The 18,995-nt window shown below is 37.9% G+C and overlaps 1 protein-coding gene across 3 annotated transcripts in view; it reads left to right on the top strand.

Annotated features, from left to right (window-relative positions):
- Positions 1 to 18,014, top strand: part of LOC139733550 (choline kinase alpha-like) — a 37,635-nt gene extending 19,621 nt beyond the window's left edge. Inside the window, exons 5-9 of one of the 3 annotated variants that reach the window (XM_071644355.1) lie at positions 10,848 to 10,952; positions 13,760 to 13,818; positions 15,477 to 15,561; positions 16,029 to 16,250; positions 17,399 to 18,014. In XM_071644355.1, coding sequence (XP_071500456.1) covers positions 10,848 to 10,952; positions 13,760 to 13,818; positions 15,477 to 15,561; positions 16,029 to 16,250; positions 17,399 to 17,489 — 562 coding nt within the window. In that variant the 3' untranslated portion in view covers positions 17,490 to 18,014. The remainder of the gene's footprint in view (positions 1 to 10,847; positions 10,953 to 13,759; positions 13,819 to 15,476; positions 15,562 to 16,028; positions 16,251 to 17,398) is intronic. The other 2 variants (XM_071644356.1, XM_071644358.1) reach the window with 2 other exon arrangements.
- The last annotated feature ends 981 nt before the right edge of the window (positions 18,015 to 18,995 follow it).

Here is an 18,995-nt window from a genome sequence, read left to right as displayed (position 1 = left end):
TATTTTAGAAATTTGTAACTTTAGAAGGGATTGTCCAATTTTCCCAAACTTTCACTGATGTGTTCTTCTTGAAGCATTCACTCAATTCACTTCCATTGTATATGCAGGTGGACTTGTTCTTTAAACTTGAGTGTTTTTGATTGAAAAAAATATCACAGATGAGTAAGGGAAATAAATTTGTTGATGAGTTATATGTCTGTGTTCTTGGCATGCCTACGTTGTCTGTGTATTTAAAACATGTATTGCGTATGAGATTAAAGGGATTGTACAGTTTTAGTTGAGACCTAATTTTGGGTTTCTAACTTTTTTTGGTGAAATAATGAGAAACCTCTTATAAAATATGAAAGAGCATGTAATTCTATGAGGAATTCAACGTTTATTTGATGAAAATTGGTTTTGAAATGGCTGAGATATCCAGAAAAGAGCAATTTTAAAAAGTGTGGGACCCACACTTTATTACGATTGCTTTGTTTTACTTTGTTTTTGGATGTTTCAGTAATTCAAAACCCGATTTTTATCAAATAAACTTTGAATTCCTCTTAAAATGGTATGCTCTGTACTATATCATAAGTGTTTTCTTGGTATCTCGCAAAAAGTTAAAAGCCCAATTCTCATCTCCACCAATACTGTACCATCCCTTTAACTTCATCTATTGTATGGAGATGTGGGGCAAAGATGAGTGTTGTTATCAAGCAATGCCCAGATATGATTTGAGATCTCCTATCGTGTGGGTCTTCATCTTATCAAATAAACAAATACCACTTTTGGTAGCATAGATCTGGTTTTCTCAGGTGTGAGTTTTCTCTGTGCAATCCTACAACTGCTATTGCATGGCGCATGTATTGAGAGACGGGAGATAATAATTATATCAGATGTATACACAACTGTGTAAGTGTTGTATCAGCAAAAGAATTGGAGAGAACTGGACTCCATGGCTGTGTATTGCCACACCCTCCTACAGTGTACATTATAGTTGAAATCCTGATTTCCATGCATTGTCACTTTATAATGCAAATTTTACCCAGAGATGACCACTGATGCATGCATATTGCTAGTTATGGCTTATGAATGGTAAATTCTAGATAAAACCCTGCTGTATGTAAAGGTTTAACACAGACATAAATTTCTAGTCAGTTTCTCCTTCACGATTAAATTCCTGGTTGGGGAAATCTATTTGTTACCATGTTACAATGTTGTGTGGTTAATTCCTACGGATGTACAATTAAATACATTTCACAGTCTTTGATAAAAATCAGCATTTTCTTTACAGGGCTTTGACATTATGAGCCATTATCTAAATGCTAGGTTTTATGTATAGAATGCAGTGTTGATATTTTGTTTTATATCTACCATGAAAGTGTGTTCAAATTTTCTTTAGATGTATGACTGTCTAAAATGATGAATTGCTGATTCACCTTTGACCTATGTGGTGTATAAATTGCATTTCCTGTCTTTACATTCTGCAACTTTGTGCTTCGGCTCTTATAAAACTGCTTTCAAAAATATGTAGATGCTAAAGATGGTATTTATTGCAGCAACAAAACTCAGTTGTTAAAAGGTTTCCAAAATCTGATGACAGTGTAAAATGTTGGTACTTTTCCATGGTTGTAGGTAGTGGGTTTCTGTTTCCATATGAACCTCAATGGAGTGCTTGATCCGTAACCAGCAGGAATCTATTATTGTTTTGCTTTGGCTTTTTGCCAAAATATGAACTATAGATGAAAGGAAATTAAAAAGCAACAACAACAATGCGTCTCCAGGTACAAGGACAGGTTATAAATGCCTGAATATAATTGGTGAGTTCTATGATTGATGGAGTCCTAACAAATTACCTGGGACGTGGCTTTTGATAAATTTCAGGGCTGCCAACTCTCACGCATTGAGCGTGAGACTCACGCATTTTGGTCCTTTCTCACTCTAAAACTTTATTTCATTTGCATGCATTTCTATTGATCTCACTCATTTTGACTCCTAAATCATAGCATTGGCCTATGGGAGTCTCACTCTCAACTAGTTTCCAGTGTTGGCAGCCCTGAAATTTTATGTATTAAAGAATAATTACACGTTGTGTGATTATCAGTTTTTGCCATTATGAGAAGAATTTGCATCAAACTGATGGAAATGTAGGCTACAATACCTGATCCGAAGTGTTTGTGTGTTTGTGTGTGTGTGTGTGTGTGTGTGTTGGGGGGGGGGGGGTTAGAGGTGCGTTTTCCTCTTTTTATAGTGCTTAAAGGACAAGTTCACCTTCATAAACACAAGGATTGAGAAAATGCAACAATATTAGTAGAACACATCAGTGAAAGTTTGAGGAAAAGTGGACAATCGATGCAAAAGTTATGAATTTTTTAAATTTTTGTGTTGGAACCGCTGGATGAGGAGACTACTACAGCTCGTGAGTCATATGCGTACAACAGTATAAAGAAAATATAAAAGAAAATTCAACATATTTTCACTTTTTTCGCATAATAAAAGAGCAATTGACTTGCCTCTTGCTAAAGGCAGGGGGAATAATATTACCCATAACATTTATCGGTAACGAGTCAGGGGAATGTGTACTTTTTTCAAAAGATGGAATTTTGTGAAATTCTCTTTATATTTTCCTTATATTGTTGTACGCATGTGACATCTAAGTTATTCATACACTGCAGTAGTCTTCTCATCCAGCGGGTACTGCACAAAAACTTCAAAAATTCATAACTTTTGTACGGATTGTCTGATTTTCCTCAAATTTTCAATGATGTGTTCTACTAATATTGCTACATTCTCTCAATCCTTATGTTTATGAAGGTGAACTTGTCCTTTAAAAAAATGAAATCGTGGATAAAATTTGTACTGCAGTATGTTACAAGTAATACAAGGGTGCTGTTACAGTGTAAAGTGTTGCTACCTTGCGAACGCATCCAAGAGTATTCCAATGGGTGTAGTGCAACTTGATGCACTGTAGCCGTATTCCGTTCTATCCTCCCAACCCCCTTGCATGTTTTTATGTGGTCAATCTACAGTGATATTAGCCAGCAAGCGCTGTGTTTTAAATAATAAAATACTGCAGGTTCACTATACTTTGCAGATCTTGTGCTGTCGCAAAGTGCACTTTGGCTTTGGACCAGTCAAGGGGATGTGAGTGAATTGACCTTGGAGTTTGTGTGTGTGCGTGTGTGTGTGTGCATGTTTTGTTTGCATTTTGACAGCGGACTGAACAGTCTGGTCTAGCTCTGACATCAGCTGGCCTGATTTTGACGTTTTGCTGGCCTTCAGTAGGTGTACTTGTTAATGACCTTTAAATAGTCTTTCTTTCAAACCTTATAGATTTTACCAAACACTATCCCATCATTCTCTCCTTCCACATTCTGCTGTCCATTCTGATTCTTTTGAGTTACATGTACAGCTACATATTGTATTTGCCTGACATCTTTTAACCTGTTGAGGACGGGCTGATTTTGCTACAACGTACATTTCCCATTGACACTTTCCCTGAGTATACTGGGGACCTGTCTTCAACGGGTTAAGACTGTGTCTTTCACAAGATTTGTAGCCTTTGTTCAAGTCCCTCTTGATGTTGCAAGAGAAGTTAGCAGAGGGTTGTCACTCCAAACCTAGTCTAGCCAACATTGAGGGGTGAGACCTTTCTGAAATTTTAAAAGTCATGCTTTCGAATTGCTGAATTTTGCTGCCAGTCCAAATCACTACCAACCAGCAGAGCTCTGCCTCGAGAAGCTTTGAAATGATATTCAAAAAGTTGCAGGAGACATACCTTACTTTGCAACAACTGATGAATGCCAGGTGAATTCCTGGCTAAGAAACTTCATTGGAGGGACCAGGCAAATAAAAATCATTTTTATACTAGTCTGTAGCAAAGAAACATTGATTAATTTCTACAATACAAAAACAGTAGAAAAGCCTCTCCAGGCTCATGAATTACCAGTAAAAAGTCATTTGTAAGACTGACGTGCTCGGCTTCAGCACAAATAATTGGACGACGTCCTTCAAAAAAGGTTGCAGACCTAATTGACAGAAGTCAATGGAAATGCAACCTCACTGATAGGTTGCTCTTCTTCCGAGTCTTACTTCCCCAATACCTGTTGGAGGAAACATCTGATATTATCAGGTGAACAGTTATCAGCTACAAGGGCTGTACCAGAGTTTTGTCTGTCTGTAATGAGTGATAAAAGGCCACCAGCCAAGCAGACCCTGTTTACGTCATAGGCATGGGCCGAACTTGACCCAGGAACTGAATTACAATGCTGGACTCCCCCCCCCCCCCCCCCCCCCCCAATTTTTATTGTGAGTTTACAGAGAGAAATCAGGCCATGGCCAAGCTCAACTCCCTCAATCCTATCGTCACTGTGTTCTTTATGCATGAGTAACGCCACTCTTGTGACAATTTTTCTCGTTAGATTTCAAATTACCTTGTTGCCAAAGCTTGGTCCGAGCTAAACTCTGAAATTGCATTACATTCTCCACAATCATCAAATTTTGCCTCTCTATACCCCTCCTCTATACAAATTTGCAATAGTTTAGCAACATTTTAGCATGCAGATTATTGGAATCAGTTTTCCCAGAAGTGATGCACTAATTGCTCTTGTGGTAATTATTCAATTATTTCCGGTCTTGTATTCCAAATTAAGTTAATGTCGTCTGCTGAACTTCGAAGCAATGAATTACAAGTTTAAGCCTGTGTGTGCAGTGGTCATTAAAATAAGCTCAAAAGGAACTGAATGATTTTTTTTTTTTTTTTGTGAGAGGGCATTTGCTCCAATGAAGACATATAATATAAAATGGCAGGTAAATGGGAAAGCTCAAAAAATGTCCTGCCTGAAATTGTCAAAAGGATACAGTAATGAGAATGGTTATTACTCCTCACTTTTGCTTTGAATTTGGTTGCATTTGTAATTGTAAACTACCTTACATATTCACCAGACGAGAGCTTGGATTGATATCAAACAACACAGGAGATTCTTATACTGCTCAAAACTAAGAAAAAAGCCCATTATGATGTAACAAATGTGAATAGCAGGGCTGAGCCACAGCAGAGCCCCTGGTACTGCTCACCCCCCCCCCCCAAAAAAAAAAAAGGAGGCTCATCCTCCATTACCTTTCTTTTTTCTTCCTTTTTTGCTAAGCTTGATGTAAATGGGGGTCTATTAAATTCCTAGTGTCACCTTGGGGCAATCTTTACGTAGTTTAATCAAAGCTACTCTAACCAAGTTTTATCTGACATGTGGTCAGTCATGTCAGTGATGACAGAATGCTGTGTTTTAAAGGTAGAATCCTACAAAGCATTGTAGAAAGTTCTCAGGAGAAAAGTTTCATGATCATAGATGGATTTCATGATTTTTCCTCTTAATGTCACTGACATGTTTATTGCCTGATGACCCTCTCAACCTGATGACCCTCTCAACCTGATGAGAACAACTTTTTCCCCTTGCCATTAGGATACTGTGAAACATGATATATTCGCGGCACCAAATTTTCGCGAATTGGAGCCGACGGCCTTTTTCGTGGCATGAAATTTTCGCGAATTGCCTCTGGTGTTCAATGCATATAGTGTAGACAAGAAATTTCGCGTGCATTTTAATTTCGCGAATCTTGGTGCTCGCGAAATTCGCGAAATTAAAATGCACGCAAACCTTGCTTGTTTTACAGTAGTTTGAAGGAAACTCCTGTATTGTTGAAAGCTACATCAGATCAAAAGTGCATTACTTGGGGCAATCAAACTGGTTGGCAGAAATACACTTGTAAGTGACCTTTAAACACCAAGAAATCTGATAGTATAGTGCCATAGAGTGATGATAAAGGTTGCGATAGGGGTCGACTGTAACACTGAACGTGTAGCCTTATTCTTGCTATGCCACTGATAAAGGTCCACGAAGGGGAGGACCTCTCAAGGTCACTTCTGTCACATGAGTTATCACATGACTCAGTCACATGACTCATCAGGCCATACAGGGAGGAAAGTTCCCCAACCCTGATGGGGTGAGAGGGGGTGGGGTGTGGGAAGAAGATGCAGAGTTCACAGACATGACAGGTTGCAGCGAATCTTGCTATAGTCTTTACTCCTGTGGCGAAATCAATGAAGGGTCAGAGGTGCTCTTTCATACCAATGGAAAAACATATGAAATTTGATTTCAAATTTTCTTGGACATGTTTGAATTCATCTTACATTTTCATTGATATAAATGTGATACATCAGTAGAAAGAGCAGTTATATCTTTTCAAACCTGATCTCAAGGTTTAGTGTGGGGAGAAGTCCCTTCCAAACCATTGATAACTCAACCTATAGGCCAGTGATCCATCTCCTCTTGTTCTTTCTAGTTCTGTTGATTACTGCACAAAGACTACATTGTACATGCTGAATGTTATACCACACAGTGGATGTGAATAGATCTTTCTTTGCTGGTAGATTTTGAAATGAGCCTTGTAGAAATAGCTTCTCTACATTAATTTCATCAAGTTTACTATTTTTTGTTGTTGCACAATGTGAAATGCTGCGCAGCTGTGTTGGTGGGTTTTATTCCCTGGTTGCTCCTGGGTAAAATAAGTACTGATTCAATACCCATAATTCTTAGAATACGCATAACAAATTGAAATCAACGAAATTCCTTGAAAATATAATCTTTGACGATTGATATGATATGTTACTTGCAATGATTTGACGATTTTGACGTGGAGGTGTACTATTTTACGGAATTGCCCTAAAATTAAGCGAAGCTGTTTCTTATGTTTTGGGTCCTGTGAGTTGTAGTGTTGAACTAGAATGTAAGCCTTTTGTGAGATTGAACATTTGATGGGGTGATTTTTACTGTATAAGTAGGACAGCCATGTTTTATCTGCAGGGAACATGGGAGTGAGTATCTAGCCTGAATGATCAGTTTGTTGACATAAAATGAGGTGTGTGTTTGCATTCCTACTGTGGCTCTTCTTGAACTATGTATTCTGTGTCGAGTGCCTCACAGTTTGATATCTTTTTAGATAAACATTACCCTCAAAAAGTACAGTGTTAATCCATGGCTGTCTGTAAACTGCCTCCTAAAAAGTTCATATTTGATTGCCTAGTGTTGTGGTTGAGTGGCTCTCGTCTCTTTTATTACTGGATGTTTTTGCTGAGGTTTTCAAAAATCGCTTCCCATGAAGAGACCGCCCTTGTGCGATAAATCTTTGTGTAGCCATGAAGGGATTTATGTCTTTACACCAGCAGTATTCTTCAGCATCAGACCTATGAGCCAGGGAATATTTACAAAAGATATTGATGTGCATACAAAATTATTTGTTTGCACTGGCGTGCAAGTAATTCCTCTACAGGCCTTTGTGTGATGCCTTATCACACAGAAAGGTCGCATCATCAACAGACCTGTGCCCAGAGGCAATTACAGTGTAGTGTGATTATTATTGTGACTATCTTTCTTTTCTTGTTTTGAGTGTATATTTTTTTTTCAACTATCTGTTATGTCTACTTGTGTAGATTGATAACGTTTGGTGTTCACTTGTTGTGTCTTCTTGAACAGCAAATGTGCGGGAGCATTACAGTCCATAACGTCTACAGTGTCTTGTTTGTCATTGTGATTTTGTGTGTGCGTTTGTGTAGGTGTGGCTTTTATCTGTGTTTATTTGTGTGTCTTCTATTGGGAGGGTGAATTATTCTTTATGAAACTGCCATCAGGTTTGATCAAGGGTATCTCTTTGTGTAAAAATGTTAAAAAAGGGACTTGTCCTTTCCAGAGTACCTGCCAACTATTTCTTTTCAACAATTGCTTGTAAAAGACCACTAGAAACATTTTATGTTCCTTATTTCTTTGTGACTATGGTATAGCCGGTTCTGGGACATTTGCTTAATTGCAACAATTGCTCCTATGAAATACCTGCACACCAAGCCAAACATAATCTCTACCCACAAACATAATCCAAACCCTAATCCTAATCTTCACATAGAACAAAATCTAAAGCCCTATCACAACCCTAACCCTAACCCTAACCTTAACCCTATTACAGTGTAGTTAAAGGGTGTGTACAGTTCTGGTCGAGGTGAAGATTTAGCTTTTAACGTTTTGTGAGATATTCAGAAACCACTCTATGAGATGTCAAAGAGCATGCACTTCTAAGGGGTATCAAAAGTTTATTCGATGAAAATCGGTTTTGAAATGGGTGAGATATCCAAAAACAAGGTGAAACAAAGAGATACTAATAAAGTTGGGGCATGTCGCCTTTTATTATTAGCACATTTTGGGATATCTCAGCCATTTGAAAACCAGTTTTCATCAAATAAACGTTGAATCCTTCTTAAAATTACATGCTCTTTCATATTTCATAAGAGGCTTTTCATTATCTCACTTAGGAATGTTCAAAACATGAATCCCTATCTCAACCAGTGCTGTACAGGCCCTTTAAAGTTAGGAGAAAATAAGACCGGAGCAATTGTCGCAGGAACAAATGTTATGTCACCTGTAGAGCCTCATCTTGTTTGTCCCTTTCAAATAAGGCATTGAGATAATCACAGTGAACTTCTATGTCTGGTCACATATGGACGTGATGAATGTGTATTTGCATACAATTGAATGCATCAGGGTCAAAGGTCAAAAGGGATTCTAGCTACCAGGAGCAGTTATGACTGTTTGATTTACTCAACTTGTTTGTCTTGCTGTTGGAGAACACAGACTATTTATTGAGCAGCTGCTGGAATCAGTGTGATCCTGTGAAATATTTGAAGAGTTTGTTTGCAAAAAGCGATAAGTCCATATTTGAAGATTTTGAAGTACGGTCTCTGTCATGAAGTACAAAATAATACCTTTTAAATGATATATTGGTCACTACATATAAAGGTAAATTTTTGAAGTTATGGTCAAAAGAAGCAAAAATTTTCTTATTATTCTCTTTATTTTTCTTGACCTTTAATCGCAAATATCTCCATTTGACAAATATGGACTTATCGGTTTTTGCAAACAAACTCTTCATTTGTACATGCCTTGTACACAAGTATGTGTGGCATGCACTGTAGTTCAGAATTCATTGCCAGTTTCACTATCATGATCATGCGCAAATAAGTCAATTATATGCCTGTTGTTTGCCTACTTTGTAGTTTTCACACATGAAGGTGATTTTGTTTTTCTGCAAGTATGATTGATTAAATCGGTTATCGAGAGTAAAGAACAAAGTTCAAAGCACTTTTGAAGTTTTCTATGACCAACCAAATCTGCTAGTTTGATATTAACCCGTTGAGGACGAGCTGATTTTTAAACTCACATTTTTCACAAACACCTCCTTGAGTATACATGGGGCTAGTGTTCAAGGGGTTAAAACTCTAATACCAGAGAAAAGATGATTCACATTGATAGGTAAATACTGCTGTACAGTATCTTAAAATGTGAATTCATGCAAATACACTGCAATATGTATGTATACAAAATGCTGTGATATTGAGGGTGGCAATTCAAACTTTGCATGAAATACTCACACAAGATTTCAATGTGAATGGTGTCATTAATACCACCGATTGTACATTTTAGTTTATTTGCCATGTGACCTGACAAACTAAAAACTAAAAACACCTCTCTCTGTGAATGCAGTTTAAGTCTTCCTTACACCCCATTCCACAGAGATTATTTCTCATCGTTGACTCATCGGAAGCTAAGTGTAATCCTTCCGGCCACCAACTGAAGTGTATTGGATCACAGTCTGATGAATCTGACTTGTGTCAGTTGACTATCGGGTCAGTGTCAGACATGTCAGGCGGTGATCTGATGAGGCAAGATCGTCCAATGAGGATCACGTGTGACACATCTGACACTCACCTGATACTCCACCGAGTCGGATCATCAGACTGAGAGCAGTACAATTCGGTGGGTGACTGGAAGCAAGAATCTTTGCTTCCGATGAGTGACCGATGAGAGAAAATCTCTGTGGAATGAGATAATAGTATGTGAAGAGTTTGTTTGCAAAAACCGATAAGTCCATTTTTGAAGATTTTGAAGTGTGGTCTCTGTCATAAAGTACGTTACAAAATAATACCTTTTAAATAATATATTGGTCACTGCATATAAAGGTACATTTTTGAAATTATGGTCAAAAGATTCAAAAAATTTCTTATTATTCTCTTTATTTTTCTTGACCTGTAATCGCAAATATCTCCATTTGGCAGATATGGACTTATCGGTTTTTGCAAACAAACTCTTCATGTATTGCTTAAAGGTTTACATGGTGAAGTACAATGTAGATGAGGGAGGAAGGTTTGCGGTAACACCATGTGTACGTAGTCCTTGCAGGGATCGTTACTTGGCAACAGAAGAGCCTAGAAAGAGAAGAGTTGAGGAGGGAAGCGATATAGTGAGAGTAAAGTCTTCTTTTTGATATAAATTACATTGTCCCAACACATTGCCTGTGCAGAGACTCCAACTCTCCCGTTTTTGACGGGAGATCTCCCGCCGAAAACCCATTTTTGCAAAATCTCCCGTTCTCCCGCTTGAGATTTAATTTCTCCCGCCCTGGCTCTTTGTCTCCCGTTGGAAATGATTTCGTACTTATTTCTATCGTATGTTGAAAAAAGAAGCCTAAGATAGCACCAGAGAGCATCTAGAACCCTAGGAACTTCGCACACATCAAGTTGGAGTCTCCCGTTTGCTAGGGGTTTCAGGCAGGAGAATCTCCAGATCAGAAGGTGCTTTGGGTTGGAGTCTCTGCCTGTGATATTTGAATGCGTGTGAGAACAGCGCCATCTATTGCCCGTGTTATAATGATGGGAGAGATTGCGTTATCTCACAGAATGTATTCATTGATATGAACAAGAGATAGATGAAGAGATGAATTATACACATTGTACAAATAAGCCTGACTTCATCTGTTTCTATGATCTACAGATGGTTCAACAAGGCTATGAGTGTCTCGTTTGAAGACGACGCCCGGCAACAGCTTCTAAAGGAGATCCTGTCACATGACCTGGAGATGGAGAAACGCTTTGTCAAGTGAGTATTAGACCATCAACTACTAGCCCTGGGCCCTGTTTCATAAAGCTGTGCGTAAAGTTACGCACAACTTTACGAATGATGTTGATATGGCAAGCCAAGTGGGTTTTCTAATCATTATGAGTTTCAATAGCTGCAGTTGAAATTTGCATGATAATTATTATTCTTGCATGTCAACAGATTTTTTAGTTGAAAGTGTATTTTTGCCCCAATGTAGATTAAATATGGACATACAGTCATACTTTGTTAAAATGTAAGGGGAAAAAACACACATATTAGCACTTCATATTCCAGTCAATCGTAAAGTCATGCATAACTTTATGAACGTTTTTTTTATGAAACAGGGCCCTGGGCTACTGCTAGCCCCTCACGAGATGGGTCAAATATGTTATAATAGAAGAATTTGCGGCGGGGGCAGTCACTATATGTAGGTATGCATTAACATGTTATGTGCCACGGTACATACACTGTACAACTGTAGAAAACATCACACATGATTCCATTTCTCACACACATAGAGCTCTTTTACAATGCTTGGTGACTGAGTAGCAATATTCCTAAGGGTATTTTTTTTGTTTGTAAAATTTTTCTGATTATCTGTTGAGGTTGTGTCTTCAAAACGTAATGTCACCCAGACCTGTCCATGGAAGTATGTGTATGTACATTGATGACCAAAAATATAAATTTGCAGTCTGTTTTGGGGTTGTGTTTTGAATACTGGCCATTTGCCAGGAAAAAAAGAAAATTGCCTTGTGTGTCACATGAAAGCTTGCGATTTTGTTTACAACTTTGCTGGACTGCGTTTCTGTTATAAATGCTTCGGTGAAAAGTTGTAGAGAAAAGTTGGCCATTTGCATAAAAAATAGTTGCTGCTTTGTCATAAAGTTTACATCACAGCACAACGCTTGCAATTTTCTCTACAATTCTGTTGTACTGCGTTTCTACTAGCATAAATAAGTTCCTTTGAAAAACAGACTTTAAAAAAAATGCTCATTGCATTTGCACTGCTGTCTCAGAATAATGTAGCACACAGGACCTTAGTGCCATTGCACACAAAGAGTTCAATATGTGCAACTAGTGTCTGACAAAGTACTTAGTAAATCTGTTTTAATTTACCTTGCTGTGGTGTGAGATGATTATTTTTAATAAATTGTTTTCAACGGTTCATTTAGAGTCATCAGTGAACTCTACTGGTACTTGATCATGTGATTGTCTGATTTATTTCTCATAGCATGACGTAGCATTGTTGCAGGGATCCGTTGAGGACGGTTTGATTTTTTGCTACAACACTCATTTCCCATAGACACTTGCCTGAGTATACTCCGGACTCGTCCTCAATGATTTAAACCAGAAACATTGCCAGCATGAAATCTTCATGAATTAACAACTGGCATTCAATGCATTGTGCATCTATAGACAAAAACTTTTACTGGCATTTTACTTCTGCTAATCCTTGCTCCTAGAAAATTTTGCTAAAGTTTCGTGGGTGCGACAATTTCTGGTTTATAGTACATAGATGCTCATTTGCCAAAGGAGAATTGATGACTAGAAGGAATGCGAGAGATCGTCCCCCACCCCTCTTCTCCCCTTGAAGGGTTTGAAATACATGTACAAAGGAAGGACTGAAGTATTCCACCCAAATAGCACTTCAAGCTCTCAGGTTCTGAGAACATATTGTATATTTCCAATAACAAAATCATTATGTATTATATAATACGGCTTAGTCAAATTTTTTCGAGAACATTTACCTATAGCTAGTCCAAAAAATCTCCTGATCCCAATGTATAGACTATTTTCAAGTATTGAATAGGCCTTCAATCTTATTTTGCCACATCGATATATACAGTGCACTCCCGTTACAACGAACACGGTTATAACGAAATTTCATTATAACGAAGTAAATCTTCTGGTCCCAAAATTATCACCATTAAAGTCTATGGTACAAAATTCGCTTATAACGAACACGGTTATAGCGAAATTTCCGTTATAACGAAGTCTTTTCCGAGCGCCACAGACAAAGAAAAACAAAAGAAATGTGCTCCGTTATAACGAAATGCGAATTGCTTTCGAAAATACGTAGCGGAACAAGCATTTATAGCGTCTCTGCATGGGTGAATGCTTCACACCACTGTGTGTTCGCTCCTTGTGTCACGCACAGTTTCTGAGGGGAACTTGCGTTTATTATTGTAATACAGTTATCCCATCACATTTCACATAGCTTTCCAGTGTATGATGAGTATTCAGCAAACAGAATATGATATATATTCGTTGTTTCCTTGTTTTCGTTATATATCGTATTTGTTCGGTTATAACGAAATTTCGTTATAACGAAAGAAAACTGCCGGTCCTGAGCATTTCGTTATAACGGGAGTGCACTGTAATCTAATGCCCATTTGTGCTGCAAGTATCTGTTTGTTATTTGTATTTAATAGCATTCGATAGTATTGTAAAGACTATTCTGTTTTGATCGTGATTTGACATTCCTTAGCTTTGAATTGACTGCCATTACTTTTCTCAGTACTCTTCCACTGTAGGTGAACAGTAAGAAAGAAAAAAAAAACAGAAGCAATTATGCAAATGCTCATCACATGATTGAGTCTATTCAGTTGCTGTCTGGTAGTTGCCTTGCCTGTGTCATATGACGCAGAAAATTGATTTCACCATATGACTTCATCAGGAGTCATGGGGCCTTTGCATTTTTTTTTTCATCATTTGCTACTGAACTATATTTATGGGCATACCAGGGTATTGCTTTTGTTTCCTTCATGAATGGTGTGAAAAGTTTCTGTAATTGATTCCTATTACAGGAAGCTGATTTCAGAAACAAAGAGTCCTGTTGTCTTCAGCCACAACGACTGTCAGGAAGGTGAGTAGACCATCAAACTAGCCTTTAGTCACAGGACTACTGAGTTGACCATCAAACTAGCCATGGTCACAGGACTTCTGAATTGACCATCAAACTAGCCTTGACCACAGGACTTCTGAGTTGGCCATCAAACTAGCCTTTAGTCACAGGACTTCTGAATTGACCATCAAACTAGCCATGGTCACAGGACTACTGAGTTGACCATCAAACTAGCCTTGACAACATGACTTAGGTTGACCATCAAACTAGCCTCGACCACAGGACTTCTGAGTTGACCGTCAAACTAGCCATGGTCACAGGACTACTGAGTTGACTGTCAAACTAGCCATGGTCACAGGACTACTGAGTTGACAGTCATATTAGCCATGGTCAAAGGGCTACTTATTTGACCATCAAACTAGCCATAGTCACAGGATTGTTGAGTTGACTGTCAAACTAGCCTTTGGTCACAGGACTGTTAAGTTGACCATCAAACTAGCCAAGGTCACAGGGCTTCTAGTTGACCATAAAACTAGTCTTTGGTCACATGACTTCAGAGTTGACCGTTTAGCTAGCCATGGTCACAGGAGTTCTGAGTTGATCATCAAACTAACCTCATTCGCAAGACTTCTGGGCCATGCCAAGATTTGATTGAATTGAAACATATTTTCTAGTAAATTACGGTACCGGTATCTGCAGAGCCCTACCTCTGCCTTCTGTAGAAATCATGACAGTTGGTTGCCTCAGCGCTGGAAGCCCAGACTGTTGTAATTTGATCTTTCTTTACAAAGACCCCTCATTGATAATTGCGAGTACACTGGCAAATTTTTTAACCATTTTGTCTTTTCTACTACCCTGTCAAAATGTTTATGTCAGCTCCCCATTGAAGGAATGAGAATACAGAAACTTTTACAGTTATCCTTGTATGCTGTCCGTCAGTTTTTAGAAAATTAGAAAATTGCAATATGAGTTGCAATAAATTCAAATCAGTTTATTTTCATAATCCTCAATGAAAAAAATGAACATCAGATAACAAAATAATAATGATGCATGATATCCAGCTTGGATGCACAATAAAATGTTACTAAGATATAAATCATGGTGGTTAATCCATGAACATATGAATCAAAGTAAAAAATTTAATTCTTAAGTAAAAAATACAAAAGAAATATGGTACCTACTTAAAAGCAAGCTTGTTAGGTGTAGGTATTAGATTTCAAGAGACTGTACAGTACTGGTTGAGGTAAGGATTCATCTTGTAACATTTTGCAAGATATTAAGAAACCACTCTATGAAATGTTAAAGAGCATACAATTCTAAGGGGAATCAAAAGTTTATTTGATGAAAATTGGTTTTGAAATGACTGAGATTTTAAAAAACAATGTGAAACAAAGAGATCCTAATAAAAGCAGTGGCTTGTCAATTTTATTAGGATTGCTTCTTTTGGATATCTCAGCCATTTCAAGGCCAATTTTTATCAAATAAACACTGAATCCTTCTTGAAATTACATGCTCTGTCATATTTTATAAGAGATTTCTTATTATATCTCACACACACAAAAAAGATGTTATAGACCTGAATCCTCACCTCAACCAGTACTGTACAGTCCATTTAAAGACCCGTAAATGTGTATATGAAGAATATAATCTCTTTTTTTCCTCAATCATCTGACTCTCAGGTAACATTCTGCTGGTGAATGAAGACAACTCAAATAAGAAGAATCTCATTCTGATTGATTATGAATATTCCAGCTACAACTATCGGTGAGTGGTTGGCATCCTGTTTTTTCTTCCATTCATCGCACAGCTGGCACGGTTTAGTAACGATTAAGCGCTTGAATAGCTGTATTTCAGAGCGTCTTTTCGCAGATCACACTTTACAGAGTGTGTGCTTTCTTTCCAATGTTAAGATAGGTTAGGAGAGTCCATTTGAAATGAGTTAAATACATCATTTTAAAGCATAAAGTCTGCTCTTTCAGAATATGCTCTTATCTGAAAATCCATGTCTGGCGACTTTTTGTTGGTTTTGTGATTCAGGGTCACATATGTAATTTCCTATTTTGTCTTCTATGTTGATGGACACAAGTTTGTATTACATTGTTAGTGTAAGTGTAATGATTATTTAGTACAAGTTTTATTGTAATCAAGGATGTTTTATGAAAACACACACACAAACAGCAGCAAATAAACTAGTGGATCTGAATCATTGTAATCATACACCATGCCTGCAGGGAGTTTGATATCGCCAATCATTTCTGTGAATGGGCCCAGAACTACTGCAAGGAGGAACCTCCGTACTTTGAGCTCAAATCAGAGGATTTCCCCACAAGAGGGCAGCAGCTCACTTTTATCAAGGCCTACCTGGCAGCTAGCCAGAAGATGGGGATGTACCAGCCCAGTTGCCATGGCGACACAGCGGAAGAAGAAGAAGCCATTTTGAGAGAAGTAAAGAGGTAAAATGCCAGGATTATGTCTAGTCAGCCATTTTTCGTTGGCTCACCAATTTTTGTCAGGAAAAGATCCATTTCTATTAGAAGTTGATGCAAAATCTATTCCATTGTGTGAAGATCAAAGCATAGACCTCGATAATGGTGTTACTTTTTGTCTCTGTTTGGTTTGTATTGCTGTACATGAGGATAGCTCAAAAATGTTGAGAAAATAATGTCCTGTATAGAGTTGACCCTTGTTTGACCATAGCCATGTATTGTTGAAGAACAAGGAATTGTCATGCATTGGGATTCTTAAAGGACAAGTTCACCTTCATATATACATGTGGATTGAGTGAATACAGCAATATTAGTTTAACACAGCAATGAAAGTTTTGGGCAAATTGGACGATCCGCTCAAAAGTTAATAACACTTTTTTAAATATCTGTGCAGGATGAGAAGGCTACTACAGAGAATTTCACAAAATTCAATTTTTTGAAAAAAGTGCACATTTCCTTGACTTGTTGATGTATGTTAAGAATGATATTATTCCCCCTGCCTTCTGAAAGAGGCAAGTCAAGTGTTCTTTTATTATGCAAGAAATGTTTAAATATGTTTTTTTTTGTAGATTTTCTTTATATCACTCTACACACATGACATCATAAGCTTTTGTAGTTTTCTCATCCAGCAGTGAGTGAGTAGAAACTTCTGAAAATTCATAACTTTTGAACAGATTGTCTGATTTTCCTCAAATTTTCACTGATGTGTTCTACTAATATTGCTGCATTTACTCAATCCACATGTCTATAAATGTGAACTTGTCCTTTAAGCCTCTTGTGAAGTTCTCATCTTGCCCAATGTAGGTTCGTGATACACATTCCCAGATCAGTGCTCTATTTTTGAAAGGAGGGCAATATTTTGTGATATTTGCATTCAGCAAAGACCATTGGTATGTCGTTTGTGTTTTTATTATACTATACAGAAAAGACAAAGGAAAAGAAGGAGTAGGTATCAGAACATGATATGCACATCTCATTAAATACAATGGAGTGCTTTAAAATTTGTTATATTGCCCTTGCATGCAGTCAATATAGGTTTATATTGCCCTTTCATGTAGTCGATACAGGTTTATATTAGCTTGATGAAAATCCCAAATCATGAATCCCTTTATCAGGTTCAGTCCAGTCAGCCACTTCCTGTGGGTCCTCTGGTCAATTGTCCAGGCCAAGATTTCTCAGACCACATTTGGATACATGGTAAGTTGACCAGTCACTGACCACCGACTGTGTGGTCAGTAACCATGCTTTGTTTGTGTCATTCAGTCCTTGTTGCGACCAGTAGTCATATCGTCTAAGCAGAGCGGCACTTTTCCCTGGCAAAATAATTTGTTATATGTGCCTCTCAGAAGAATAGAAAAGGCTATGTAATAAAGATACATAGCCAGGTGTATGGGAAGTATTCTCATAAAGATTTGTGACATTCCAAGCAAGATGTGAAATGATAGTGTAGATGGAAGGTGAACTGCTTGACAACATGTGATGAAAAGAAAAGGAAAGAAGTTACACATTTCTGTCAAGCAGAAAGGTTTCATTCATGATATTATTGGGTGATTGGGCATTTTGAACAAATTAATGATAGATTCCGATCCAGTTTGATTTGATGAACCCTTTTTTTTTCTTTACAAACGAGCATGGGCTGCATTTTGGTTCTGTGTTTTGATGAAGTGATTAATATCCTCTACTTATAAGTTGGTGCATGCAAGCCACATCACATATTTGAGAGGTAGGGTTGGGGTTATTACCTCCTTCTTGTGCAAGATTGCATGATCTTAAATATTGATCTCTCCTTGCAGTGATGTCAGCAATGTGACAGGGAAATCCCCAACCAAATTCATTGACATGCTGTGTGTATAATTCTGGGATAATAGCTATTATTATACTGAGATTACATGACTGTCTATAGCATACAAGCAGGAACTTATTGGCCTGAAGGTGGTACAATCTTTGTCCATGGTTTAAACCATGGACAAAGACAGTAGTTTTGGATGGGGCACCAAGCGTTGCATGGCCTATTAGTACTTTGGTAAGAGATCAGTCATTTGGTTGATGAAATGACCATTTGGTTAACGAAATGACTGATTGCGTAATGAAATAGGCCATGCAACACTTGGCGCCCCATATGTTTGTCCATAGTCTAAACCATGGACAAAGATTGTACCACCTTCGTGAATTTGAGCCACAAAGTACTTAAGTGTGATGTCATAGCCATTCATTGCTATAGAAACTGGTTCTACACCAATTCACCTGCCCTATGCTAACCATGCTCACACCTGGTTCCAACCCAGGCTATAACAAAAGACTGTGACATCTTCACTTTGGTACTCATTGGCCCGAATTCACGAAGGTGGTACAAATGAAACCATTGTTTAAACCATGGACAAAAACCATGGAGCGCCAAGTGTCACACGGAATATTTTGTTACGAAATCAGTCATTTCGTCGATGAAATGATTACTTAACGAAATGACAACATCTTGTAACTAGATGAACATTTCGTCCACGAAATGATAATTTCGTTAACGAAACGGTCATTTTGTCGACGAATTGACCAATTTCGTAACGAAATATTCCGTGCGACACTTGGTGCTCCATGGTTTTTGTCCATGGTTTAAACCATGGTTTAAACCATGGTTTCATTTGTACCACCTTCGTGAATTCGGGCCATTAGGTATGGGAGAAATGTTGGCTATTGTTTCCTTGAGGTGTACCTTAC

Source organism: Diadema antillarum, unplaced genomic scaffold (assembly GCF_040938485.1).
Source record: "Diadema antillarum isolate AM-2024a unplaced genomic scaffold, OU_Dant_1.0 seq00000481_RagTag, whole genome shotgun sequence".
Classification (NCBI taxonomy): domain Eukaryota; kingdom Metazoa; phylum Echinodermata; class Echinoidea; order Diadematoida; family Diadematidae; genus Diadema; species Diadema antillarum.
This window is presented reverse-complemented; position numbering and strand designations above follow the sequence as displayed.